The 26465-nt window shown below is 40.9% G+C and overlaps 4 protein-coding genes across 5 annotated transcripts; 2 read left to right on the top strand and 2 right to left on the bottom strand.

Moving 5' to 3' along the window:
• Nucleotides 1-6113, top strand: nlrc3l1 (NLR family, CARD domain containing 3-like 1). Its single transcript, XM_041952639.1, has 7 exons — nt 1-35; nt 1766-2026; nt 2850-2951; nt 3128-3205; nt 3320-3428; nt 3533-3773; nt 3878-6113. The coding sequence occupies exons 2-7, from the start codon at nt 1854-1856 to the stop codon at nt 5473-5475; spliced, it is 2301 nt and encodes a 766-aa protein (XP_041808573.1). The 5' UTR covers nt 1-35; nt 1766-1853; the 3' UTR covers nt 5476-6113.
• A 1-nt stretch (nt 6114) lies between these two features.
• Nucleotides 6115-7932, bottom strand: LOC121617453 (interleukin-1 receptor accessory protein-like). 2 transcript variants are annotated; one of them, XM_041952641.1, is made up of 5 exons: nt 7890-7930; nt 7774-7815; nt 7632-7694; nt 7336-7465; nt 6115-7145 (listed from the first exon to the last, which is right to left on the bottom strand). In XM_041952641.1, the coding sequence occupies exons 1-5, from the start codon at nt 7912-7914 to the stop codon at nt 6965-6967; spliced, it is 441 nt and encodes a 146-aa protein (XP_041808575.1). In that variant the 5' UTR covers nt 7915-7930; the 3' UTR covers nt 6115-6964. The 2 variants fall into 2 exon arrangements, with proteins under 2 accessions (XP_041808575.1, XP_041808576.1); XM_041952642.1 differs by lacking the exon at nt 7774-7815 and having other exon boundaries at nt 7890-7932.
• A 243-nt stretch (nt 7933-8175) lies between these two features.
• rnf121 (ring finger protein 121) lies at nt 8176-18284 on the bottom strand. The gene is made up of 9 exons (XM_041952640.1): nt 18179-18284; nt 16481-16518; nt 15896-16037; nt 15296-15450; nt 15069-15176; nt 11872-11992; nt 11617-11750; nt 10500-10601; nt 8176-9957 (listed from the first exon to the last, which is right to left on the bottom strand). The coding sequence occupies exons 1-9, from the start codon at nt 18254-18256 to the stop codon at nt 9837-9839; spliced, it is 999 nt and encodes a 332-aa protein (XP_041808574.1). The 5' UTR covers nt 18257-18284; the 3' UTR covers nt 8176-9836.
• Nucleotides 18285-19192: 908 nt separating this feature from the next.
• Nucleotides 19193-24878, top strand: LOC121616944 (ribonucleoside-diphosphate reductase large subunit-like). Its single transcript, XM_041951845.1, has 19 exons — nt 19193-19341; nt 20091-20179; nt 20311-20488; nt 20821-20921; nt 21025-21084; nt 21178-21217; nt 21324-21486; nt 21576-21717; nt 21825-21908; nt 22022-22183; nt 22316-22395; nt 22481-22682; nt 22796-22945; nt 23041-23262; nt 23349-23425; nt 23539-23674; nt 23760-23855; nt 23980-24168; nt 24254-24878. Exons 1-19 carry the CDS (start codon nt 19323-19325, stop codon nt 24443-24445), a joined length of 2382 nt encoding a protein of 793 aa, XP_041807779.1. The 5' UTR covers nt 19193-19322; the 3' UTR covers nt 24446-24878.
• The last annotated feature ends 1587 nt before the right edge of the window (nt 24879-26465 follow it).

The following is a 26465-nucleotide window of genomic DNA, read 5'->3' as shown; positions in this document are numbered from 1 at the left end:
GAAACTTTGGCTTCCTGAGTCGACCTTAGACGAGGGTAAGATGACGCTTTCTTATTTCATACATTAGAAATTGTCAGCAATGTATTTTTGTAATTCCCAATGCAGTAACATGCAAGTGTTTGAACACCATGAAAGTGTCTTATGCTTTTTCCGTGAAACTCCTTTGCCTCATTTCTTGTTTGAGTCCTCCTGGCCCTCCACCGTTATAAGGAAGGTGCTGTTAGCTAACTGCCACAGTTAACTTTAAACTGTAAACGCGTCATGAAATGCAGTTGACGTTGTTTTCGCTAACCGCATGAGAAGGGGCCGGTGTTACTTAGACAATCGATAGTTGCTGACAAATCAATTTGAGAAGTATTGGCGGAAGAGTGAAGTTTAGATATCAAAAATGTCAAAATTAGGCAATGTAAGAGTTAGCTAAAGTTAGCGCGGACCGTCAGTCAGACTGAACGATAAGCAGCTTCAGTTTTTGACTTGTTTATGGTCGATGGTGTGCGCAGGCTTGACCTTCAGAACAAGCCAGAGGCTTTCAACCGTCTTTTGATTTTAGCTAGTCTCTACAGAAATCTTTAACTTCGAGACAGTAGCACTGTATAAAACGACCCTCGACACCTCTTTCCGTACTATGACAAAATCATAAAAGTTCGTAGGGACACCAAATGTTTTTTTCCTTGTTTTTTGGACAAACACCAAGCACACAGTGCTGGCACAGAAGAATCACTGAACACATCAACCCCTCTGAAACTTTAGTGCAGGCATGTCAAATTCATTCCATAAAGGGCCGTGTGGCTGCAGGAGCACACCAGGCTGGAATCAATTAATCAGTTGATCTCAGTCTTCAGCAGATAACTAAGTGAACCCTTGATGTAGATTGGTTGGCCTGGTGTGCTCCTCCTTAGTTGGAACAAAAACCTGCAGCCACACGGTCCTTTATGGAATGAGTTTGACATGCCTGCTTTAGTGCTTTGCCTCGCTCGTATGCACTGCTGCACGTCTTTTAATTTGTTGTATTTTACTTGATTTTATTCATTCTATGTAATCTGTTTTTGCCTGTATTTTATTTTTATATACTGTGCTTGTGTGCTTTATCCTTATTTTTATTTTCATGCTTCTTTTACTCTATTTCTACCTATACTTTATTATTTTATTCATTATTATGCATTGTCTTTATTTTTATTTTCATCGTTATTATCATTGTCAAGTGGGTTTAATTCTTCCTCCTATTTTGCATTAATTTTTTATCTGTTTTTATGTCCATTCTGTCTTTTCTATGTAAAGATCTCACTTGGTGCATGTGATTTCTTTCTTGTAAAGCACTTTTAGCTGCAATTCTTGTATGAAAGGTGCTATACATAATAGTTTATTATTCTAATATTGTTATTATTATTATCAGTGGTCATTTTGACTTTGATAGTTGAGGACCAGTTGATTTTCTTCCCTGACGTTTTGGTTGAAAATCCAAGCAGATCTGTTTATTTTTATAGCTTCAGTACTTTTGATATGATATGATTGAATATATAATTATGGAGATTGTATCTTTTTAAACGAGTGGTATGGAAAAGTTTAGACACTTTTTACAAATATATCTGCACAAAACTTCGTTTACTGTTGCCATTCCCAAACATTTGCATGTTGGTCCGCGTGCTACAGTTCTTGTGGTATAACCATGTCACGTATGTCACATATCTGGTTTGGTGTAAATTTCTTTAGATAGAGAATTTGACAGCTGATACGTTGTCTTATTTTCATGTTTGTTCTTCTGCAGGTAAAGACAAGCAACTGTTCTAAAGCAAGAAGTGATCACTGTGTACTTATCATGTTCGTCGAGTGCTGACCCCCCACCCCCCAATATAATGGACGAAGCTGAAATGGAGGCGATGGCCATGTCGTCAGGCAGCTCTTCCATTGGGGAAGCAGTGTCTGGTAGAGGACAGAATGTGCCTGATGAAGATGACGGGCTCTACTACATCCCAGAGAGAAGACCTTCTCTGGACCTGGGGCCAAGTCCAATGGATACTAGCCAGTGGTACTGAGATTTTTCACTTACTAACCCTAAAGGTCCTCTCTCTCACTGTAGGTTAGTTACTCTGGGTAGTAGTGAGATTACATGAAAAGTAGAAAAATTAAATGTGGTTGTGGTAAATGTGTTATCCTGTCATTTCCTTTCTGTAGATGGTACAGTGGTACAAGTGAAAATAAATATCACTTATGTGGAACAGCAAGTATGGTGTGGCAGCTCAGCAGTTTCCCCTAGTGGATAAATTCAGAACCTGACTTCTCTTGCTTTATCTTTTTTCATGTTGAATTACTGTGTACACTTGGAAATATATGGGTAATTGAGTGTAATATAGCTCAATATGTTCACCAAAACTTGATGCACAAAAATAAAACAGGAAAACAGACGCAGGTTTATTGAGGTATCTGGCTATCTTTTGACAACAGTGTGTGTACCTGGTTTGAGGATGTATCTGTACTCGTCTTATCTGGTTACCTCCCCAATTTTCACAGAAAGATGAGATGTGTCATAGGAAAGTCTAGTGCTCACACAACCTTGCAAAAAATACGTTTTCAGAGTCTCAGCAGAATCAATATAAAGCCAAGAAGAGGAAAAAGAATAAACTAAATAAAAATCTAAGTGGGATTTAGTCCATGCTTGTCCCTCAACCTTCATAAGTCCTTGTAGTCCCCAATTCAAATACCCAAGACTTGACAGCCTTGGTGCTGCATGAGAAAGAGCAATAATTGGGCTGCTTATCTGGCATGTACTATGGAAGCCTGTGATTACTTGTTAAGTGGCCAATGAGCAATTAACAAACTGTCATTCCTTCATCCTTCTTTTTTTTCCCCAGGCTTTCTGTGGAAAAGGCCTCGTCTCCAGTTCTGAGTTACTGGTCAATGACAAGTGAGGAGAGGCCAGACTACATGGATGATGAAGATGGATCCTTCACAAGGTACAAGCTACACAAAGAATTGGCAAAGCTTAAATAAGTCTAAAAATTCATCACAGTAAACCCTTGTAGTATGTACCTTTCAATATACTTTACCTTATTGTAGCTATGAAAAACTGTAAAGACATCTCGTAGTTACCCTGAATATGATTTAAGGTCTCTTCTCATCCTGGTTTTAGCATCCATCTGAATAGAGCAGATTCATTCTCTAGCTGCTACTCCTGGGACAGTGATGATTGTGAAAAGAGAACCCCAAAGTAAGAAATACACCCATGTCATGGCACCTACATACACATGTTAGTGCGTGTGCGTGATTACATACTAGAGGGACACTAAAATCTGTTTAAATCCCTCCACTGTGGCCTCACTAGGGGTAAATGCAAAGATGATACCGTCCCAGAGCCTTCCAGCATGTCTGAGATAATCCAAGACTCAAACAACATTAGGCACCCTTCGTTGACAGTGGCATTCATTTTTAAGGTCAGTCTGTGTTTTCCTTTTGTCTTTACCTGTTTCAAAGAAATTACAGCACACCCTCTAGTCAGAAACAACAGTACTGAATTTTATCCTTCCTGTGGAATCAGGCTATTTGTAAAACTCTCGGGAGGCTGTCCAAAGACGACATTAAGACATTCAAGACGATGCTATGGAAGCGTTACCCGCAGTCCTTCAACACTCCTCCCCAAGGCATGGACATGGTGGACCTTGTGGACCGGCTACTTGAGTGTTACAGCCTGGAGGTATCTTTGCAGATCACCAAAACCCTTCTTGAGGAAATTGGGAAAAAGACGCTGGTTGAATACCTCCAGACTTTGTGCATCAGAAGTAAGTGGGCTCCAGTACAACTCTGATGTAACTGAATGCCACCCAGTGTCATTTTGAGACAAATGAGAGAATCTTACACAAATTTACACCTTTTCTTTTTGCAGATGAAGTACGTCACGAGTTAAGCGAGACTCTGAAGAGAACATACGGCGAAGTATGTGAGGATTCGGCCATGCAGAGAGAGGAGAGGCCCTTTGATGATGTCTTTGCAAAACTCAACATAACCTCAACATGTGATAATGGCCCAAATATTGAACATGAGGTCATGACCATAGAAAAGCTGGACAGCAACCGGGCGGAAGGGAAATTGCTTTCTACTGCAGATATTTTGAGTGCTGAAAGGCTTGAGCACTCAAACATGAAGCTCATGTTGATCACTGGAGTTGCAGGGTCAGGGAAGTCTATGGCGGTCAGAAGGTTGATCCTCGATTGGATTGAAGAGCGGTCCCACCAACACGTGTCTTTCCTGTTTCCGTTGCCCTTCAGAGAGCTCAAGCAGTTTGAGGGTTCTAATATCTCCCTGTTGGAAATAATACACACACTCTACCCACCAACAAAAAAACTAAGGGACAGGGATTATAGATGCGAAGACTGCAAAATCATGTTTGTCTTTGACGGTCTTGATGAGTACAATGGGAAGCTTGATTTCCAAAACACTGAGCTTCTCAGCGACCACACAGATCCCACCACCCTGAACGTCATTGTGGTGAACCTCCTCAGAGGGAGGCTGCTCTACCGCGGCCTATTCCTGGTCACATCTCGGCCGCAAATAAGGCGCTGCATTCCTTGGGATACGCATTACGATGAAATAGACGTGCGTGGTTTCTGTGACCCTGAAAAGGACGAGTACTTCAGGAGGAGATTTCAGGATCCAGATCAAGCAGCTCGAGTTATTGCACACATCAACTCTTTCAAAACCCTCCGCATCATGTGCCACCTGCCCTTGTTTTGCTCACTGGTCGCTGATGAGTACCAGCACATATTTCGAGGACAGGGGACGCAGGCAGAGCTGCCCAGGAGCATCACCTACATGTACACAAAGCTGCTGCTGGCACTCACACGTCAGCATCGCAGATTTAGAGCTCCAGATTGTAGCCCAGATGAAGAGAGAGACTTCCTCATGAAACTTGGAAAGCTGGCCCTCGACATGCTGGAACAAGGCCAGTTCAAGATTACCAGGTCCGACTGGAAAGAGGTTGGAATCAACGAGGAGGAGGCAGTGATTAACAGTGGCCTGTGCACACAATACACCACAAAGCCATTTGTCTTGATTCAAGAGAGAGTCTTCAGCTTTATCCACCCCACCATGCAGGAGTACCTGGCTGCTCTTTATGTGTTTCTCACCTTTAGAAACCAGGGGAAGAACACTTTGGGGCAGCAACTGAAACGCAAGGTCAGGGGGATGTTGAAGGGGCACAAGGCGATGGAGCTGTACAAGAGCGCGGTGGACAGAAGCCTGCTTTGTGAGGACGGCAAACTGGACATTTTCCTGCGTTTCCTGTTTGGAATGGCAATTGAGACCAACCTGGAACTTCTTCAACCATTCTGCACCTCTTCTCTGCAGTGGCCAACAGTTGTTGAAGATGCTACTGCCCTCATCAGGAAGAAGATCAGAGAAAATCAGTATCCTGACAGGAATGAGAACTTGCAGCACTGCCTGGACGAGCTGGGTGTGTTTGGGTCAGAGGTGGTGTCCAGTTGATCCGACTCTTGAAACACGGACAGATGTTTTGTAATTTTGATACAAAACATCCACCCAGACTTCCACTAAATTCCAAGAGGAGGAAATCTGTTAAAGACACGTGCCTGTTCTGATCGAGAAACCTTTTTCTATTTCTAGAACATTTGCAGTAATGGAGCCTTAAAACCAAATATAATTGCCTCTGAAGTTACACTGATGTGCTAAAGGTGTGAAAAATTTAATCTTTTGAGAAAACGGGGATGGTGTGATTTAATTGTGTGTTAATATGGGTTTACAGTTGCTGCTTTTATACAATGCATATACAATCAAAGATTTTTGATTGACATTATTGCTAGTGCTGCCTACTTTTTAACTTAACACATATTCATGTGGAATATGAGTCAATATAAAACTAAACTAGTTTGCACTTTTAAGTTTTGTAATTACTTTTTGTACTTACCAGTCTGTACTCCTCGTTGGCTGCTTATATTAATGTTTTAGTGTGTAATGCAATTATTTGTAAAAGTAATTGTTTATCCTAAAAAGTATCCATGCTCTAATCCCAGTCACCTGTTTGAAATGAGTGGCTAATGATTAACAATAAATCTGCAAGAAAACAACCATGTGGTCAATCAGCACTGCACACTTGAGTTTGTGAGTAAATTGATTTATTCAGCTTTGTCTCATCATGGAGTATATTTTCATGTTGCTCAAAAGTATACATAAAACACAGACACTGGAATGAAACAAGCACAGAGCATAGCTTAGCAAAGAACTTACAATATCATCTAAACATTCTGCTGTCAGTAGATTCGTAGTGCCTCTGTGTTGTAGAGTCGTTCTATACAGTTAGTACTACAGTTGTAAGGTGCATGCATTCCTGGTAAAATATTGCATCTGGATCAGAAGGAGTCACTTTTTACATTTTAATACTTCTGGTCTCACTGAGGGAAAGCTTCGAAGGACAGTGACGTGTCAGTGTGAAACCAAGAGCACCCCAAGTTTTGTACATTTTCTTCAGCTTTGAGCACAGTTCTCCACATGTATGGGAAATTCACAGCTAATGTTGACTCATCTCAAGTGTGAGCTGGTTTTCAAGTGAAACATGGCTCAGAGAATTCCACTTTTTACTCCACTAACAGCATTTTCTGGTTTTACCCACATTACAGTCGCTACTTGTTGCCGGTAATGTGAATTTTTGGGCCTTTCCTGCAGCGTTTGTTTTAACACAGGTGAAGGTGAATAGGATAAGAGCCCAGGAGCAGAGATTAGATTAGGTAGGGTGTGTGGTTGGATGTTTGCAGCGATATGTATTAGTGTTAAACGATATTGGACAGGAAGGTGTGTGGCAGAAAGAAAAAGACATAGTGTTAATATATTGTATATTATGGTGATAATATATGACGCAACAACATCACTATAATACCGTAATATGAAAATCAGACTATAATAATATAATCCCCCTGGTCCAGGCATTCAGCAACACAACCACTCCTCACTGCAGTATTATTCAGTGTTTTCTGGGTTTCTTTACATTACAGTCACAGCCTGTCGCTGCTAAGGTCATGACCTTCTGGACTGTTCCAGCAGGGTTTGTCACAACGCAGGTGAAGGTGGATTTGAAGTCCTCTGACGTGACAGTCTTCAACAGCAAACTCCTCTGTAGGATTGCACCCTCCTCCAAAGTGGATCTAAAACAGTCATTACAGCTCAGCTGCGGGTTGCTTTCAGGATCAATCATTATTTCGTCCTGTTTTCTAACAGCTGTCTGCACAACTACATTTGAAGAAACACTCCAGCTTGGCAGGTATCAAATTGCATATATAACTGTAGTTGAATATGATATTATGCTGTTAAGGGAACAAAACTCATAATACTCACTCCTCTGATTCCACTATTCTGCCACTGCTGGGCATGTCTTCTGGGAAGGAACCATTGACGAGCCAGTAGATGAGTGTCAGATCAGCTTCACAATGTGTGATTGTTTCACAGTGAAGAATCAGCTGCTGTCCTGTAAGGCAGAATACACCCAGACCCATCACACATCACAGTACAGCTTCCTTTATAACCACTCCACAATAAGAATCCCCCCGTGCCCTCGCCCAGTAACAGGTTGTGTAAGCTGCAAGACATCAGACAACACTTGGCTGATTGTAATTTCTGTGTGCATGCGTTACCTGAATGAGCTTTTATTCGGACATGATGAGGCCCAATGATCTCTGGAGCTTCATCCTCAGAAACTGAAGAGCAAATTTAGGTTAGAATGAAAAAAATGTAACGACATAAAACTGAAACTGTCACCAGTGAAACATACTGTACCTGGAAATCCATCTGCAAGCAGCAGACACAGAGATCCGAAGGCTGTTGCAGAGATACAACATGTTCACAACCAGAGTTACGATACAGTGTAAATGGGGTGGTAGAAGCGTTCTTACCTTTGACAACAGATGACAGCTTCATGGCGACTCCTCCAGTGACAGCTCTGTGCTGTTGACTGAAGCTTGGGTTTACTCTATATATACACAAAGTTCTCACTTCCCCTACACCCACTCACATATGCCTTGGACATAAAGTGATGGGGGATTTCCTCAAAAACAGGCCCACTCATTCTCTTGGTAGATTATTGATACTTTCTGATTACATAAATCAAGCATGCTGACTAATGTACAGCTCTCGCTCTTGTGATCCCAATGGTGTCGATATACGATGTCATCGAGGGAACAATGGTGGAAACATAAATGCATGCGTAAAACATCCACACACGATCTGAAACATGTGACATTTATTCAACATGGTCAAAATCACAAAACAAAACGATCTCATTAGCGTTGTCGTGCCTAGTCCCTTTAGATGGCAGAGAGGTTCAAATAAAACACAGCTGGTATTATGAGGCATGTACTGTGACCAGTACCTGCAAACACCAACCCACCATCACCTTTCAGCAGCTTTGGACTAGGAAATCCACATATAAGGGACGTGAACGGATCACATAAAAGTAAGACTGGCACCACCAGCACCCTCACTGAGCTGAAGGATCATTGTAGGATGTTTGTTCTCTCTAGTTTGAACAGTCACTTCTTTCAGTGAAGTTAAAAACTGTATTGTGGCTTTGGTTTGAGCTTCCTGGATTGCTCCATTTTCAGATCAAGTTAAAAGTTGGCCAAAATGAGGAAAACATATTTTTGCTCACTTACCGCCAGAGTTATCGAGCAATGCAGATATATTTGGGGTTTTGTTTGGCCAGGCTTTGTTATCGCCATCTCTGGGATTTCTGCTGCCATGGCAGTACAATGGAGGTGAATTACACTTTGTTGGGAGTGTACACAGCATTGAAAAATGAGATTTAAAAGTTGTCAACAGCAACGTGTCATTTCATGAACTCTGACCAGAACACAGCCAACAGTTTCACAGGGACTATTTTTGTTTGGTAGAAAAAAAACACAGCTGGCAAACCAAAACTATCTTCACCGCTACATACATTGTCTTATTGTGATCTAGGTAAACTGACCCTAAAAATACAAAGCATGTGGGCAAAAACAGAAGACCTTGTGTGGCAGACAGTAACACTCCTCCACAGCAAATCACACAAGCTTACTGAAGTGAGTTATTGTAGGAGGGGTAAAGGTCAAAGCAAATAGGACTGTTTAGCCAGTTGGTAAGGATGAGTGTCCAAGAAAACAATGAGGACTTTTTAAAATGCAGTAAGATTAAAAGTTCCACCTTAACAAGCCCTGTATAAGGAATCCTCTGTTTAAGTACGATTAGCACTTCTTTCCTCATGCTGACGATGCCTCTTGTCACATGACACATGACTGTCAGTGCTTAGGAAACTCTCTCTCTCAGGTTACTTCAGTTCGAAAAATGGGATCAATGTCAGGCAAGCCAAGCAGCCATATGAGTGGTCATGACGCAGTGGCTCAATGACTGCAGAGGAAGTCTGCAGAGACTGTTTTCACGTATTCTGGAGGCACAGGGAGTGACTGTGTTGGAATATTTATTACTCATGTGTGATAGCCATCAGACATGAGGATGAAAAACTGAAAAACTCCTTTAACCAAGTTTTAACAAACACTTAAGACATAAATTAGTAAAAAGCACCTCTCTAATGATTTTGACAACCGCTTTACTAGGCCATAAGATGCACAAACCAATTATTAAGATGTGTGAAGCAAATCCTGGGAAACTGACACAGACATCCAAATTCAGATTATCAATAAAATTCAAATAAACCGTAAATACAGATAATATGTGCCTATAAATATATACAAAAAGTATAGACACTTTTTTTATTGGTGTTTTAGTTCAATGTTAGGCCCTCAGTCTTTTGAGCCAGTGCATATCTTCTCCGTATGGCGTGTATGTCCATTTCTGACGGTCGCAGGTCACTCCAGACCCAGGACGTAGTTGATACCTTGAACAAATCCAATAATAACGGGCTGCCAGGCCACCAAGTACCGAAGCCAGTCTAAAAGTTGTCCATACATGACATGTGGCCTCTCCCAGCTAAAAAGAAAATAGGTAAAGGAAAAAGCTTTTCACAGCGATGGTTAATAAATGGGTGCCAATATAAAGCCTTAATAACACATACAACTGATTGAACAGGACCATGACCATGGCGGGGTAGAAACGGATTGCAGTTTCTCTAAAGGTCATTACTTATTTTGCACAGTTGACACAGTTGTCAAGTGTAATCTCTGAACCACAAAAAGGAACAGGAACTTGTTATATAACCTATAAATGCTCTATATCTTGTTCCAAATAGCCTCCAATGAACTGCCTAAAAACCCACCCGATCTTTACTGCTGAATCCTGTAACTTGGCATGAAGGGGTTTCAAGTCATCTGTGAAAATGTCTAATTCAGCTTCTAACCTCCTCCAGTAGGTGTCCACATTTTTGTGCATGCAGATTGCACATTACTATATAAGATCTCTATCATTAGACCAATTACTCAAGGGATCGTGGATATTCAGTGAGGAAAAAACAGAAATAATAGACACAACAGGTTAAGCTCACATGTGCGGGAATTATAGAATAAAAAGGATACGGGTTGCTGAACATCCTCTTCAGGTCCACCTTTTCTTTGCAGTACGGGCACATTTGCTTCTTTCCGACGATACACCATCCTCTTATGCAGAACTCGTGGAACCTGGGTGTGGAGTTAAGGCTTGGCACTGCAGTATGTGAGCAACAGATCAAACATACACTGAGACTCAAACATAAATCACCTTGGAAATGGCAGCGTATTGTTGAATTGTTGAAACATATCATACTTGTAGCCGTTGTGCACCTACCCATTAAATCAACATTAACGGCTTAATTTAACTAAAGGCAAAACAGACAATATGCTGAAGTAAAAATCCATATGATTAATATGTAAACAACAGAGCTCTATAAAAACACTTGTGTTCATAATCTGTAAGAACATAAAATGACCATCTTAACTGGTTTCAATATAGACAACAGTTACTGCACAAGGCAGTAATGTTACCGGGTTAAAATTATATTTGTAAATTCATTCAAATAACAACTAAACACCCCCATCTTGGCAGAATATATCCAGATTCAATTATGAAAAATAGCTGTCAAACATGAAATGCAGCCTACAATATTGTAATGCATAGAAAAGTTCTTTCCTATCTGCAAATAACTCATCGAAGCGAAATCAGCCAATAATATCAGCCTGCTGATACATGCTTTGAGCTCTGTCATTATTGCTCAAGGGAATTCTGCCTTGTTTCATTTGATGTTATTCAATTCAGCGGTACAAAAGGAGGTTTGAAAGCTCCAAACAGAAAACCAGCAAGCTTAAGAGCAAGTTGTAGACATATAAAATGTAATTCTAGGTATGACAAACAGCCAAATGAAACATCACTGTGACACTAAATAAGGTTGCGTGCTATTTGCAGTGTTATTTAAAAGCAGCAGAACATACAGTAATGATGGGGGAAGTAATGCAAATTCAGATGACCATCAAAACATCAACAGTCTGAATGGTCAAGTTGACTCGAGCAATTCCCCATCGGGTTTCACAGTGCAGTTCCAGCACAGACCCATGACCACACCTTTTATAGACGTGAAGCATTCCATCGTGCCGTTGAACTTCTCTTTCACTGATAAAGAGATAGCGTGACAACATGTCTATATCTCACAAGGAAGGATACACATGGTTGCAGGACAATCTGTATGTGTTCTCAATAATCCCCTCCTCACTGACGTCTACGAGGATGGCCTGACCGCACACTGCACATATATTGTCAGAGAGGTGCTTGGTTGGCATGCCAGATGCACTGTAATACTAAAAAAAGGGGAAAAAAGGAGAGAACGAGAGAGAAAATAGTAAAAATTACATTTTATCTTGCAACCGCTACATCCATCAGCTCACAGAAACATGTAGCGTCTGCAATGTGTCTGCTCACCCCAACGGTTGAAGCCATGAAGTCTGCACACATCTCTGCAAAGTCTCTTCCTAGGACCCCGTAGTACAGCCCGTAGAACAGCAGAGAGACACCGAAGTCCATTGCATCCTCCGGCTTTATCCTGGACAGACAAGGCACTGTATGGGAATCGTGGCTCAGGCGTTGTTCAACATAAACTTTTATTAATTCATAAAACAAATGTGTGTTTTATATTTTCAGTCTACAGCACAACATGTTTTGGTAGACAAAATAATTTTGTTTTAATTCTAGCATGTTGATGTGAAGCTAAAATATTTTTATGTTCATATATTATTTTTGATATAATTGCCCATGCATGCAAAAGATAAAAATCTCTTTAATTGACCAGCTATTCAAAAAATGCATGCGAGAATTGAAATTAGATGCCATTTTAAGGTAGGAAGTGGGAAATTTGATGGAAGCTTTAAGGCACTTTCCTATTAGCATAGGAAGACAATCCAACAGCACACTGTAATGTCAACAAAGACAATAATGTTCAGAGGAAGTTCCAGTTTTGAACCATAAAAAGTGGTGTATATGTAACCTTTCCAATTCATTTAGTGAGAAAACTGTCAATAGAGAATCAAAGGACCTTATTTAAGTGTAGTAAGTGAAAGGTGCTCAAGTTTTAACCAGATGGTGCAGCCTCGCTAAACTAATGTCACTAAAGGAGATCTTGTTAAAGGTTCCTTGTCATTAAGTCCTTGGACTGATGACAGCTTTTAATCTTATCATAGATATGAGTACATGTGAATTGGGATTAGAGTCCATCAAATACTTGTTTTTTAATCTAGCCTTCAATTTTAACACGCAGCCTCCTTTTGCAGATAAGACCTGGGCAAAGACAGCAACACTAAGCCGACTGACAGCAATACAAAAACACAGCCACAAAAATCAAATGGCTGCAGTATACCCAGCACAGGAACTTCAACTCAGTGCAATGCTCTGATCAAACTGGCTCTTGTGAGGACTGCCCCAGGAAAGGAAGACCAAGAGTTACAACTGCTGTGGAGCAGAAGTCTATTACAGTTACCGGTACATCCTCAGAAATCCCTAATTAACATCTAAACATCAACACTGTGTGGATCAGGCCTTATGCCAAGAAATACTAGGAACTGACCAGTAGAAATTAGCATTATGGTCTGAAGAGTCCACTTTGAGATTTTTGATTCCAACTGCTGTGTCTTTGTGAGATGTAGACAAGGTGAATGGATGTTCCTACTGCACAGCATTCATGTTCTGCAGCAACATGTCATCCCATCTGGTTTGTGCTTGGTGGGACTGTCATTAGTTTTTCAAAGGGACAATGACCCAAAACACATCTCGTGGCGATGTAACCAAGTTTGTTTGACCAAGAAGTGGAGTGATGGAGTGCTGCATCAGATGACCTGGCCTCGTAAACCCAACTGAGAGAGACTGCAGAGTGAAGGAAAAGCAGCCAACAACCGCTCAGTCTAAATGGGAACTCCATCAAAACTAGTGGGCCGATATCTGCCATTTTGTGCCAAACAGCATCGGCCGGTGCCTGCGCTCATGAGCCAGATGACCCAGAAACTGTGTCAAAAACAAGGAGACGCTGCTATCTGCTGATAAACGCTGTTCTTAAGAGCACTAAAACTTTATATAAAAATAAAAAACTACAATAATAAAGTTCTTTTTTTTTGATTACCTGTGGACATTTTATCTAGTCAATATTTTTTCCTCTTTTTAGTGCAGATCTAGTTAAGCAAACAGAGACAATGCATACAATAATAGAAGTGTTAAAGGTTCATTTAAGTTCAGCAACTGTGCCTCATTTGTTTTCACCTTTCAATTGTTAGATTTTATCACATGCAAAAAACAACATGGCATCTGCAACTGAAAAACCCATACTGGTCGATCACCATTTAAGACTGTTGGAAAAGCTTTCCAGGTGACGACCTCATGAAGCCAGTTGAGAGAATGCCAACAGTATGTAAAGCTGTCATCAAAGCAACAGCTGGCACATCTAAAATACAAAACATCATTTGCTTTGTTAACACGTAATTTCGTGTGTGCTTTCATAGTTTGGATGTCTTCAGTATTAATCCACAATGCAGAAAATAATAAAAATAAACAAAAGCGATTGAATGAGAAGGTGTGTCCAAACTTTTAACTGGAACTGCATGTTAAAATTAACAACTTTCACTTCCTCCTGTAGACGATGTGTCTGAGGCAGAAGAGGTAAAGACTTCCTTTCTCATCTCTCTCCGACCAATAGGAAGAGCGCGAAGAGACATTTGTCGTCTGCATGGAAGTTTCTATATAATTAACATTTTTAAATTATATTGTACATTATTATACATTACTACAAATTATTTATTTTGAATATAATGAATTATATATAATTTTATGCATGTCTGGACGTCATTGTGTCTGATAATACCTTTCAGTGACAACACGTTTTTAAACGGATCACATGATGTTTACTTTACTTGTCATACGAGCAGAGTTTATCTTCCGGCTTTCAGCTATCTTTTCAGCTATGGATTATGCAAACACCACGAGGCAGGCAGTAAAAGAATGTTGTTTGCTCTTTTTTCTGATAAGTCAGTAAAATTCTGTAATCCTGGTGGGTGCTGGATTCTGCAGTGCTTCAATGTATAAAAACGCAAGCAAGCAACCAACTACAGAGATAGATTATAAAAAACTAAATGAAGACTAGAATTACTGCCTCGCAGGCGTTTGCCTCCGCCAACTAGTCAAGTTACAGTTTAAATGCATGTCTGTCCGACTTATATGTAGTGAAGACTTTGAAAGAATTTAATAAAAAGTATTAAATGTATTATTTGGTGAAATGGAAGTTATCGCTATATTGATATGTATGATTCCAGTGAATAATTTCCATTGAGAAACATGGTGTCTTCACAGACTATTTTTACAGTACAGAGGACTAGGGAGGATAAAGAGCTTCATCACATGGCACATCACATGGTACAACAACAATCACCTACAGCTCAGTACCAGTAGAACCAATGAGCTTGAGGTGAACTATAATGCTTTAAATATGGATGTGGATGCTTCACATACATGACTTCTCATGACAACAGCCTAAAGTTTGAAGGATCTTATTTTCAATGGTGTTAGTAAATATCCACTGACATTTTGGGTTATAGTTAAGTTTCATTTAATACCACTGAAACGGAACTGACAATACATACCTGAATATTAGATTTATCCCAAAAAGTGTAAACATGACGACGCTGTAGCCAACTATTCCTGTGGCATAGCTGATCTTGTAGAGAAGAAGGAACCACTTATACACCAGTCTACAGTAGCCGAAGACAAGGAACATGTCAGAATATGTTATGGACAGTTCAGCCTGCATTAATGGAAAGGACGATCTCTTAATTTAGAAGACATGGTAAAGAGTAAATGATGGTTATACCTCGGTGTGGTGCAGGCCAGGGGCTTGCGAGTGGCACGATAGGAGATGTACGCTGTGATGACAGAGAAGATAAACCAGGTGGTCAGGAACCTCCACCAGTGAAGTTTGGTAGTGAAGTAGAGAGGAACTACCCACATCTGGAACAGAGTCACCAGCTACAAGACAGCAGAGTGCACATGTTAGAAGAGGCATGTACACCAGGGACAAAATGTTGCCACCATCAGACACTGTGTGAACATAAATACAGAGACACAGCTGAAGACAATTTGTTTCTGGAAAGTTTGGGATGAGAAGGAAAAGAACATATTGTTCCTTATTTGAGGAAACAAGTATTGTACAGTCATGTGCTGCCACATGGATAGAAAATAAAATAAAAGGCAGACTTGTCAGGGACAAGACTGTACTAGTACATGTTCTCTAATCCCCTCCTTCGCCATCACTTCAAACCACACGCACGCGCATGTGCACACACCACTCAGCTGAATTATATCTGTATCCAAAGCACACAAATTCATCAAATTACGTGTCTACACATGATGGCATTTCCCAACATACCATACAGCGCTTCAACATTACGTGTGTGCATCTTTTGTGTCTTACATTGTATGACTTTGGATGCCTCTGTTTCCATTGCACAAGGACTAGCTGGGCGACGACAAGGGTGACTATGAGGATGAGCACCATCTCTGCGTGCATGGCCTCATGACCTGTGTGTTTGGCATGCATTCTTGCATGCTCCACCCTGTGGAAAAAAAGAACATGCTCAACAAGTGTGGCACAGTGAGTAAGTGACACACTCTTTATTGTTTTATAGCAATGTAGCATAGGCGTGACCTTAAAGGAGCACTGCACAGCTCTGGACGCTGGTGTCTCCTAATAGCAATAACTGTGAACTGTTTGAAATGTGGACTTAATTTCCCAGAAATTCTGCCTTATAGCAAGCACAGAAAACAGGGAACTTATTTAACTGATCAAGACCAGTTTGACTGGACAGTTGCTCTCTGTATTTTCCAATTTGTTTTACATTTGGCAGTAGTGTGTGACCCTGCGCCCTTGAAGGCAAAAATGATTTTTGTTGAGCAGATTATCTTATCCTTCCATCTGAATGAATTTCAGAGTGAAAATAATCATATATGTTACAAAAATGAATGCATGATCCATTAAAAGAGTGGTAAAGATACTAACCTCCACTTCTCTTCTGGTGAAAGCTTGGACACATCCAACTGAACAAAGGAAAAGGCAAAATAATGACTATGTTGACACTTTAGAAATTAAGCAGCTGAACAAACTAATTAGAGAATCACATCTTGGCCATTTTGAGGAAAATTACACTTGTCAAACTACTGGAGTGTGGCTTAGCAGAGTGCAATGTATAAACCTCATATGAACACAGACAACATTATATAATCTGTCCTTCTGGACAGAATCTATGATCATTTGTAGTAAGGTAAGAGCTAAAAAATACCATATAAAAAGGCAGAAAGAGAAAGTCATGACTGCTCACTAAAATCAACAGCTCTCACCAAACTACTGTGTTGAGCATCACCTCTCACACAGTTGGCTTTAAAGCCCCAGCTCTTACATAGCATACCAATTACTGAGGCGATAAGAGGACGATTTGAATAAAAACATTTAACTCTGGTTGAGCAGCAAAATGAAGCACATGTATCAAAGCTGGATGAAAGAAATACAACAAAAAAGTGATTCCTAACAAAAAGTAAATAAAGTGTGTTTAGCAGTTTCACTCCTTCCAAAGTTGTTAGACTTGTTTTGCTATTTTACATGATTAAAATTAAAAGCTGGCAACAAGAACTGTTGCAATGTTCAACAGTAATATGAGCTTCTTCCTATTGCAAGCACACATCCTGCTAAGTACATCACATTTTCCTGTTTGAGTCAACATTTGCCCCAAATGAGGTTTCAAAAAACAGTACTAAGTTTACATACCAATTCAGGCTGCTGACATGTCTAAGAAATGCAAAGGTCCCTGCATACTTGATTAAGAATTATCTATTTGACAAGTTGGCAGGTGAATACATGTTCAAGTACTTGTAGGTCCTCTTATCACAATAAGAGGCAGGAGAAGGACAAACAGGGCATCAGGGCACAATAAGTCACCCACTTACACATTTCAGTTGAAACCACTTACACTTAAATCATCACTGAACCAAACACAATGTTTATTTAATTCAGCCTCTCTGCCTGTGCCGCACATTTAGTAATAACACCTCAGATGGCACACTGGAATAGCTCTCATTGCAGTTCACTCTGTGGTGTCTGACATCAGTTTGACATTTAGGTTTGGTTCCACCGTAAGACTGAAGTTCCACCGGAAGTGGATGGGTTACTTCCTCTGACTTGATGCTGATAAACCGGTTGGCCCTTAGCACAGAAGGGCAATACGTGACCTTTGACCCGTTCAGCCACATCAGCTACATATGTAGAGTCAGTAAATCAAACAATTAGAGCGTAGCAGTGAACATTCGGGTGCGAGAAACAGATCAAATAAATGCTAACTTTACTTAAAACAAATATTTGAGCTAGGCACTTTAATCAAATGAAGGCAATTAACATACATGATTTGAAAATTAGCCGGCCGGCTAGCTTAGCTATAGCTAAATTGCTCTCGGGGCTCGTCTCGCTTGCACATTTGTTTTGTTTAACGAAACGAAATCGTGTATGTTCAACGGACAATGTGTTTTATCTACACCCCATACCTCTGCTTGGTGACAGATGGCTAAAAAGTGGCTAGCTGCTTACGGTAGGCTACACCCGTGAGAAGATGCTAAAGCAGAACCCGAGTTTGTAGCAAGCACCCCAATATAAATTCACCCCCACCTGTTTTATCAGTCTTAATACCTCGACGTGGCCTATTACTCTCACCTGGTTCGGTTCATTGTGATGCTCCAGTCCATGGTCGTGCTCTACACCATCAACCTCCACCTCAAACACCCCGGCCATCTTCGGAGTGCTACGTTACCGTTCCGGGGCCATTAGCATTAGCAACAAACCGAAGAGGGTCACATCCGGTGTTTGACTTGTTCTTCTTCTTCTTCAAAATAAAGTTCGGAAATAATGTAGGTCAAATTGTTAGCTTGTGACGTTATGTATGTTTTGGTCAAAATGTCTGACTCATGGCTTGCAAGTTGTAATTTCTGTATGTTTATGACATTTAGACACAGCTATTTACAGAGGTGTACTTATCAAACGTGGTACACTTGTGAGGGAGGCAGGGGGAAAAAGATAAACATGAGAACATCGCTGAATCCAAATTAGCAAATGTCAGAATTTGATTGCAAAACTAGTCCTAATTTAAATACACTGCACTGTTTCCTGAAGTTTTTGCACTGTTCCTATACTTCTTACTGTATCAAATTTAATTATCTTTACGTTTCTTGTATGTGCAACTTTTCAGAAGTACGTAATACAATTCTAATGCTGATGATTATAACTGCTATGAATGTAACCCAACTTGTACTGCTTTAGTACCTTCAGGGAATATTACACATACAGCATGCATACAGTATGTTTGTATTGCAGTTTGAGTATTAATACAATCTTAACATGAGCAAGTGTTGTTATAACGTAGGGAAAGAAATGCAGACACTTCTGTGAGTCGCATCTTATTTCTAAATGAAGTGACACTCATATGTGGTTGCTCAAGGGTTACCGTTTGTATTTTGCAACAAACAGCACAGCCCTGTTCATTAAATAACGCCTGAAGCATCCCGCCACATTTCTCCCGGAAACAAGGACCGGAAGCTGTATAAGCACAGTGTGAAGGAATATGATTGGTTTAAAAGTCTGTGGGCCTCTTCTCTGATTTGCTGAGCAGATGACACAATGCAGTGTAACTGGCTCGTGAGCTGTTGGCGCTCTCAGTTTGAGATTCAACTGCATCAGCCGATTGTTCACACAGTGTAATAACCAGCTTGGTACCACAGTCACTTTGTTCGTTTCGAGCGCCCAGCTGAGGAGATAACATCAACAACTGCTGACTTAGGAAACCAGCTGCTTTGTTGCCAACATGCATGTGATTAAGAGAGGTATAGTAGTTAATTTTAATATTCATGCTGTACAATATTGTCGGGTAATGCAATGTTACGATGCGGAGGGGTATGCATGTCCCAAAAACTTAAAATGAAAACTAGCTGTCATAAATGTTAATACTACAAATAAGTGCGCACTTTAGTGTACAGCTTAGTTCCAGTCGTCATGTTATTGTGTCCTTGTGTGGCGTGTTTCCGTCGAGACACCAAACAAAGACTGGAGTTATAAGGGAACAAAAACTGACAGTTAATTTTGGTCAGCTACTCACTTGTCGCCTTTCTTTTTGTTTTTATGTGGAATACAATTTGACGTTGAGCATGTGTTTTGGAACAGACGCGACACCGCCGAGACTTTCATTTAATTATGCAGGGGTTGACCTGATTTTGCTGTTCAGCTTTTGATGTTTAAACTCTTTTCCCGCTGTGTTTTGCAAAGTAAAGGCGTTGACAAACTTCCCTCTGTAAGGACTGTCTAAGAAAAGGGTAATTATAGTCGTGGACTGACATCTATGGTAATGGCGCGAAGTAGCAAGGTGTCCTTTTGTTGTCATCCTAACCGGTTAGACAGCTGTTCAGCGCGCGCTCCATCTGACTTGATTGCTCAGTGGAAGGAATCCAATTAACAGCTATGGCATTGATATTTCCTGAGTTTTTACTACTGCAGTTGTATTCACCAACTTTCCTGAGAATTTACATCAGAACAGGACCAAATAAGATTTAGGACTAATTTATCTTTTTCATTTCAGATGGACGCCAGGAGGGAGTTACTTTTGATAAAATCACATCTCGCATCCAGAAGCTTTGCTATGGACTCAACTCTGACTTTGTGGACCCTGTAAGTTCAAACTATTGTAATATGACCTACTAAAGTTAAAGGAGACACATCAAGTAATGGTGTGACACTGTAGGCAGACCTCAGTTGAGTGAGATTCCACCATGTGTAACCCTGAATCTGTGTTTCTGCAGGCTCAGATTACCATGAAGGTGATCCAGGGTCTGTACAGCGGAGTCACCACGGTGGAGCTGGACACGCTGGCAGCAGAAACTGCCGCCACCCTCACCACCAAACATCCTGACTATGCACTCCTGGCTGCACGCATTGCTGTGTCTAACCTGCACAAAGAGACCAAGAAAGTATTCAGTGGTGAGTATAAGTTTTAAGTTATCATGCAAAAAGTTGCTTGATATTTGTGCATGCAATAAATGCATTTATAAATGTGACTTTGCACTGAAATCAATAACACTTTAATGCCATCATTATGCATTTTTGGTAAATATATAGCACTGACTGTGTGAAATATTGCACTAGGTCTTTTCCCCTAAAATTTCATGTTTAATTTAATTAAATGGAATATTCTTTCTGTTGTTGGTGGAAGTGGTCTGCATAGGAAACCCAGGCATGAATCACTGTATATTGTTCAAGTGGTTTAATTATCAGCACTAATATTCTACTTTCTTTCCTTTGTGCTTTTGTAGATGTGATGGAAGACCTGTACAACTACGTGAATCCGTTAAATAAATGTCACTCTCCTATGATCTCCAAGGAGACGCTTGACATTATCATTGAAAACAAAGCTGTAAGTCACACTTGATGATATTTTTTGTTTATGTTTTCAAACTTGAAGTCACTCCGTTGTGTTTGGCTTTTTTTTTTAACATAATATCCTGTATTCTTTGCAGCGCCTCAACTCTGCCATCATTTACGACAGAGACTTCACCTACAACTTCTTTGGCTTTAAGGTCATCTTTCGTTTTATTTACATTGACTATCTCAAATTTAAAAAAATGCAAATACTTGAATTACAAATCTAATTTGTCCTTTTGCTGTCACAGACTCTTGAGCGGTCGTATTTGCTGAAGATTAATGGCAAAGGTGAGAGTTGAGAGGCAGGTTTATGGGTGCAGAGACTCGCTTTCGATTCATTTGTGATTTTGATGTTTTTAAACGTTTGATTGCTAATAAACCTCTGTTTCTGTAGTTGCTGAGAGGCCACAGCACATGCTAATGAGAGTGGCCGTCGGGATTCATAAAAGAGACATTGAGGCAGCCATTGAGACCTACAACCTGCTGTCAGAGAAGTGGTTCACTCACGCCTCACCTACTCTGTTCAATGCTGGCACTAACAGGCCACAGCTGTCCAGGTATGGCAACGTTGACCAAAGTCTCTGATGCTTATTTTAAACTTTTGAACTTATTTTTTCCTAATCTCATTTGTTTGGGGTTTTTGCAGCTGTTTCCTGCTATGCATGAAGGACGACAGCATCGATGGTATTTACGACACACTGAAGCAGTGTGCCCTCATCTCCAAATCAGCTGGAGGTATTGGATTAGCTGTTAGCTGTATCAGAGCAACAGGCAGCTATATTGCCGGGGTGAGTCAAATGCACAGCACAGGGATTAAATTCATGCAGATATACAGGAGCTTTGATTCACACCATGTCATTTGTTTGTATAGCTTACAGTGGTTCTTGTCTTTCAGACTAATGGCACTTCCAATGGGCTGGTTCCAATGCTTCGAGTGTACAACAACACAGCACGTTATGTTGACCAGGGTGGCAACAAGGTGAAGACTTACACGATTTATAGGACACGCTGTGATGTAGCGTGATGTTGTCGCTCTAGAGACACCTCTGGCAGTAAGTTTCATCGCCTCTCTCTCTCTGTTCTCTTGTTCAGAGACCCGGGGCATTCGCTGTCTACCTGGAGCCGTGGCATTTCGATGTGTTCGACTTCTTAGAGTTGAAGAAGAACACAGGTAAAGAGGAGCAGAGGGCTAGAGACCTGTTCTTCGCCATGTGGATCCCAGACCTCTTTATGAAACGAGTGGAAAGCAATCAGGTGACTAGTGAAGGGAATCTCAAATTTCACATATGTTACAGTTTGAATTAAGATATATATTCTATGATCTGCTGTATGTTTTCTGCTGGGTTTGAAAAAGTTTTGAACAATGCTCCTCTCTTGCTCTTGCAGGATTGGTCTCTAATGTGTCCCAGTGAATGTCCCGGTTTAGAGGAGTGCTGGGGAGAGAAGTTTGAGGAGCTCTACACTCGGTGAGAGCAGCAGAACAGACTCTGTCCTTAATTAACAGCTCATTTCTCAGCGCTGACCTGTCCCATACCTCCTGTTTGTCCTCAGATATGAGAAGGAGGGCAGGGCTAGGCGTGTGGTGAAAGCTCAGCAGCTTTGGTATGCCATCATTGAGTCTCAGACAGAAACTGGTACGCCGTACATGCTCTACAAGGACTCCTGCAACAGGAAGAGCAACCAGCAGAATCTGGGTACCATCAAATCCAGCAATCTGTGCACAGAGATCGTAGAGTACACAAGCAAAGATGAGGTGAGGGGCTTGAGATATTTCATTGGTACCCATACACTGAATTTGTGTCTGTAATAATAACATTATTTTTTAAATGCTTGTTTTCAATTTGGTTTGTTCTTTCTTCAACTCAGGTTGCAGTGTGTAACCTGGCGTCCATTGCTCTCAACATGTATGTCACCCCAGAAAGGACCTTTGACTTCAAAAAGCTTGCATCTGTCACCAAAGTCATTGTGAAGAATCTGAACAAGATTATTGACATCAACTACTACCCAGTGCCCGAGGTTTGCTCTCTTGTCTAGTGTTGCTTCACTATCAACCATGCAGCCGAGTCTTAGGTGCTGCGATGAACAAATGGCCCCTCTGTCCTGCCTTACAGGCTGAAAGGTCGAACAAGCGCCACAGGCCGATTGGAATTGGAGTGCAGGGTCTGGCTGATGCCTTCATCCTTATGCGTTATCCATTTGAAAGCCCAGAGGCCCAGCTGCTCAACATTCACATCTTTGAGACCATCTACCACGCCGCCCTGGAGGCCAGCTGTGAGCTGGCAGCGGAGCACGGCACTTATGAAACCTATGCCGGCTCTCCTGTCAGTAAGGGGGTGAGTAGTTTTCTCAATGTCTCAAATCCACCCTGGGGTACAGTTTAGCAGTTTGGGCTCAGATCCTAACTGATTTTGTTTTCCAGATCCTTCAGTATGACATGTGGGAGAAAACCCCAACAGATCTGTGGGACTGGAAAGCACTGAAGGAGAAAATTGCAAAGTGAGTCTTCCTGAATGTCTCCCTTGTTGATATTTCTCACGTCATGTCTAATGTAGGGAATGATTGTAGCTCATCCCTGATTCAGCTCCTTTCTTGTCCCTGTGTACCCTCAGGCATGGTGTGAGGAACAGTCTGCTCTTGGCCCCCATGCCCACAGCTTCCACCGCACAAATCCTGGGCAACAACGAGTCCATTGAGGCCTACACCAGCAACATCTACACCCGCAGGGTGCTCTCAGGGGAGTTTCAGGTCAGCACTGGAAGCTTTGCTGAGTCTCCAAAGTCACGTGTCCGTAGAAGAAAAGGTTGCTGAGTGTTTTCTGCCTCTCCCATAGATTGTGAATCCTCACCTGCTGAAGGACCTCACAGAAAGAGGACTGTGGAGCGATGAAATGAAGAACCAGCTGATTGCTCAGAACGGGTCCATCCAGGTACAGGGTCACACTTATTAAACTGACTAAATGATTCAGTATCATTGCTCTAAATGCTACTATAATTTGAAATGACTTATGTTTTAGTGATCTAACATTTCACTACGTCTTGTCTTGTCTACAGGATATTGAGGGGATCCCTGATGATCTGAAGCAGCTGTATAAAACTGTGTGGGAAATCTCCCAGAAGACTGTCCTCAAGATGGCAGCAGATCGTGGTGCATACATTGACCAAAGCCAGTCCCTCAACATCCATATTGCTGAGCCAAACTATGGCAAACTGACCAGCATGCACTTCTATGGCTGGAAGTTGGTAAGTCTGGACTGAGTGAATGCAGGCTTTTTGCATGATAGCACTAAGAACCAGGGTCTGAATGCCTGTCTCTGTCCCTCTGCAGGGCCTGAAAACAGGCATGTACTACCTGCGGACGAAGCCTGCTGCTAATCCCATTCAGTTTACCCTGAACAAGGAGAAATTAAAGGAGGCCCAGTCAACCAAGAGCGAGGAGGAGGAGACCAAAGAGCGCAACACTGCTGCGATGGTCTGTTCCTTAGCGAACAAAGATGAGTGCCTGATGTGTGGTTCCTAAAGTGAAGTGTGGTTCGCTCAGACAAGCACTTCCCCTCATCCACCAGCTTCCCCATTAAATTAATATTTTAGGAAACACCTGATTCTTTTTATCTGTATATGATGTCGTAACAACAGAGTGTGCCGCTGTCTTCAACTCACAAATCTTTTCAGTTTTTATTTAATATTTGCCGGGTTTTTATCTTGAATTGTGCATTTTATGCATGTTTGTATAGAATTAATGGGGTACAATGAATTTATATTTGCCCTTTGTTTTTAATCAATACACTTTTGTAATATGTGAGTCACATTAAAGGTATAATATGTAACATTTCAGCATTAAAATGTCTTAAAAAATGACGACCTGTGTTCTTTGTTGGGTTGCGTACTTACGACTGTTTACAGCAACGGTCAAACCCAGAGAAATCCATAATTTTATTCAAGGTAACAGTGCATTTAGTTTAGTTGCTACAACTAAACACCAGATAATACGTCACAGAGAGAGGAAGGAAGTTAAATGAAAGACTAAACGCAAAGTGAATAAAACTTTTATACATTACCTGGCCTATGAATACTTCTGCCTGAGTCATATCAGGCAATAAAAACACTGTTAAACGAACTTCATGTTTGTACTTGAGATATGTGGAAAATTAAACTTACAATGATTTTAATTAAAGTCTCATTACACTATCAAGAACATGTGAATCTTTAGATACACCTCAAAACCTGAGCATATATATACTTAATGTTATACATAGTTAGACTTGTGTTAAGTGAAGCAAGACCAGTCATTTTCTTTATATTTACCAAGGTAAAATGTCTCCTACATCCAGAGAAATGATAAAAATGAATGAACTACTGAAGTAATCAGCATGCTGTTAGTATTTCTTGTTCATTAGGAGATGGGAGGCAGAGAGATTTTCTGCCACAGGGGATGTTCCAACAGGGTGGTGCATGTGATTGGCTGGTAGTATGATAAGCTAATGCCTGTGCATGTGAGACATGAATTTACTTTCCTGGTGAATAATAAAATAAGATAAAACTTTATTAATCACTTGCAGGAGAGATTAGGCTGTTTCAGGCAGCAGCAACAGAAATAGCAATAGAAATAAATAAAATAAAAAGTTGACTGTATATATGTACATTTTATACAAAAAGACTAGGTTTTTGTGTCAGATGACATAAAGTATGTGTTAATTATCTGTGGTGAAGCTGGCAGACCAGTACTGCAGCAGAGGGCTACATGCCCAGGTGTTTTTCCAGCGGAAGAGTCTGGATGCACTGTGTCATGGGACTGGTGATGCTGCAGGTGATGAATTAATGAACTGGTGTGTTCATGCATGCGGCCTCGTGGGACCAGTATTTGTAAAGCAAGCTGAGACCTGCACTGTCACTGTAGCGGCCAGGGTGCAGGTCCGCCGCAAACTGAAAAGAAATACTAAAGCAACACTAATCTATAACGTCAGTCATCACAGAGTGAACGTTCCCCTGCAGCATGTTCATGAAATACAGAGACATAAAAACAAATACATGTTCCACTGTTTCGTTTAATCGAACACAATGCTATTTTCATCTGTTATTTGAATATTAAGAGAAACCAGAATGGCAGACAGGCTCTTTGCTATTGAAGAGTGAAAAACGGCTGTGCGGAGAGGGACGCCTGGCACAAAGCAGCAGTACACCGAGTGTGTGATACACCTGCTTTAATCAACCGACCAGCGAACCAGTTTCACTTATTTCACACAGGATGTGAGTAGAATTGGGAAGGAAGCTACAGGTTATTGCATGCTGACTGGCTATACTACATGAAGGGTTCTCACAGCATCTGTGATTCAGAAGGAAGGAATTGTACATGTTTTCTGGCGGAAAGTTAAAAGTCTCTCTCATGTATGCACAGCATTTGCACCTCAAAAACGAATTAGCATGTTGTGTCTTGTTTAATTGGTACAAAATCCCCAAAAAATAAAAATGCCATTTTGCTGTTTTATAGGTGGTTATGTGCAAGACTATAATTCCCAGAATGTGGAGCTTTTGCTTGAAGA

This window comes from Chelmon rostratus, chromosome 14, assembly GCF_017976325.1.
Source record: "Chelmon rostratus isolate fCheRos1 chromosome 14, fCheRos1.pri, whole genome shotgun sequence".
NCBI classification, from domain to species: Eukaryota; Metazoa; Chordata; class Actinopteri; order Chaetodontiformes; family Chaetodontidae; genus Chelmon; species Chelmon rostratus.
Note: the sequence above shows the minus strand (reverse complement) of the source record. Positions and strands in the feature narration are given on the sequence as shown.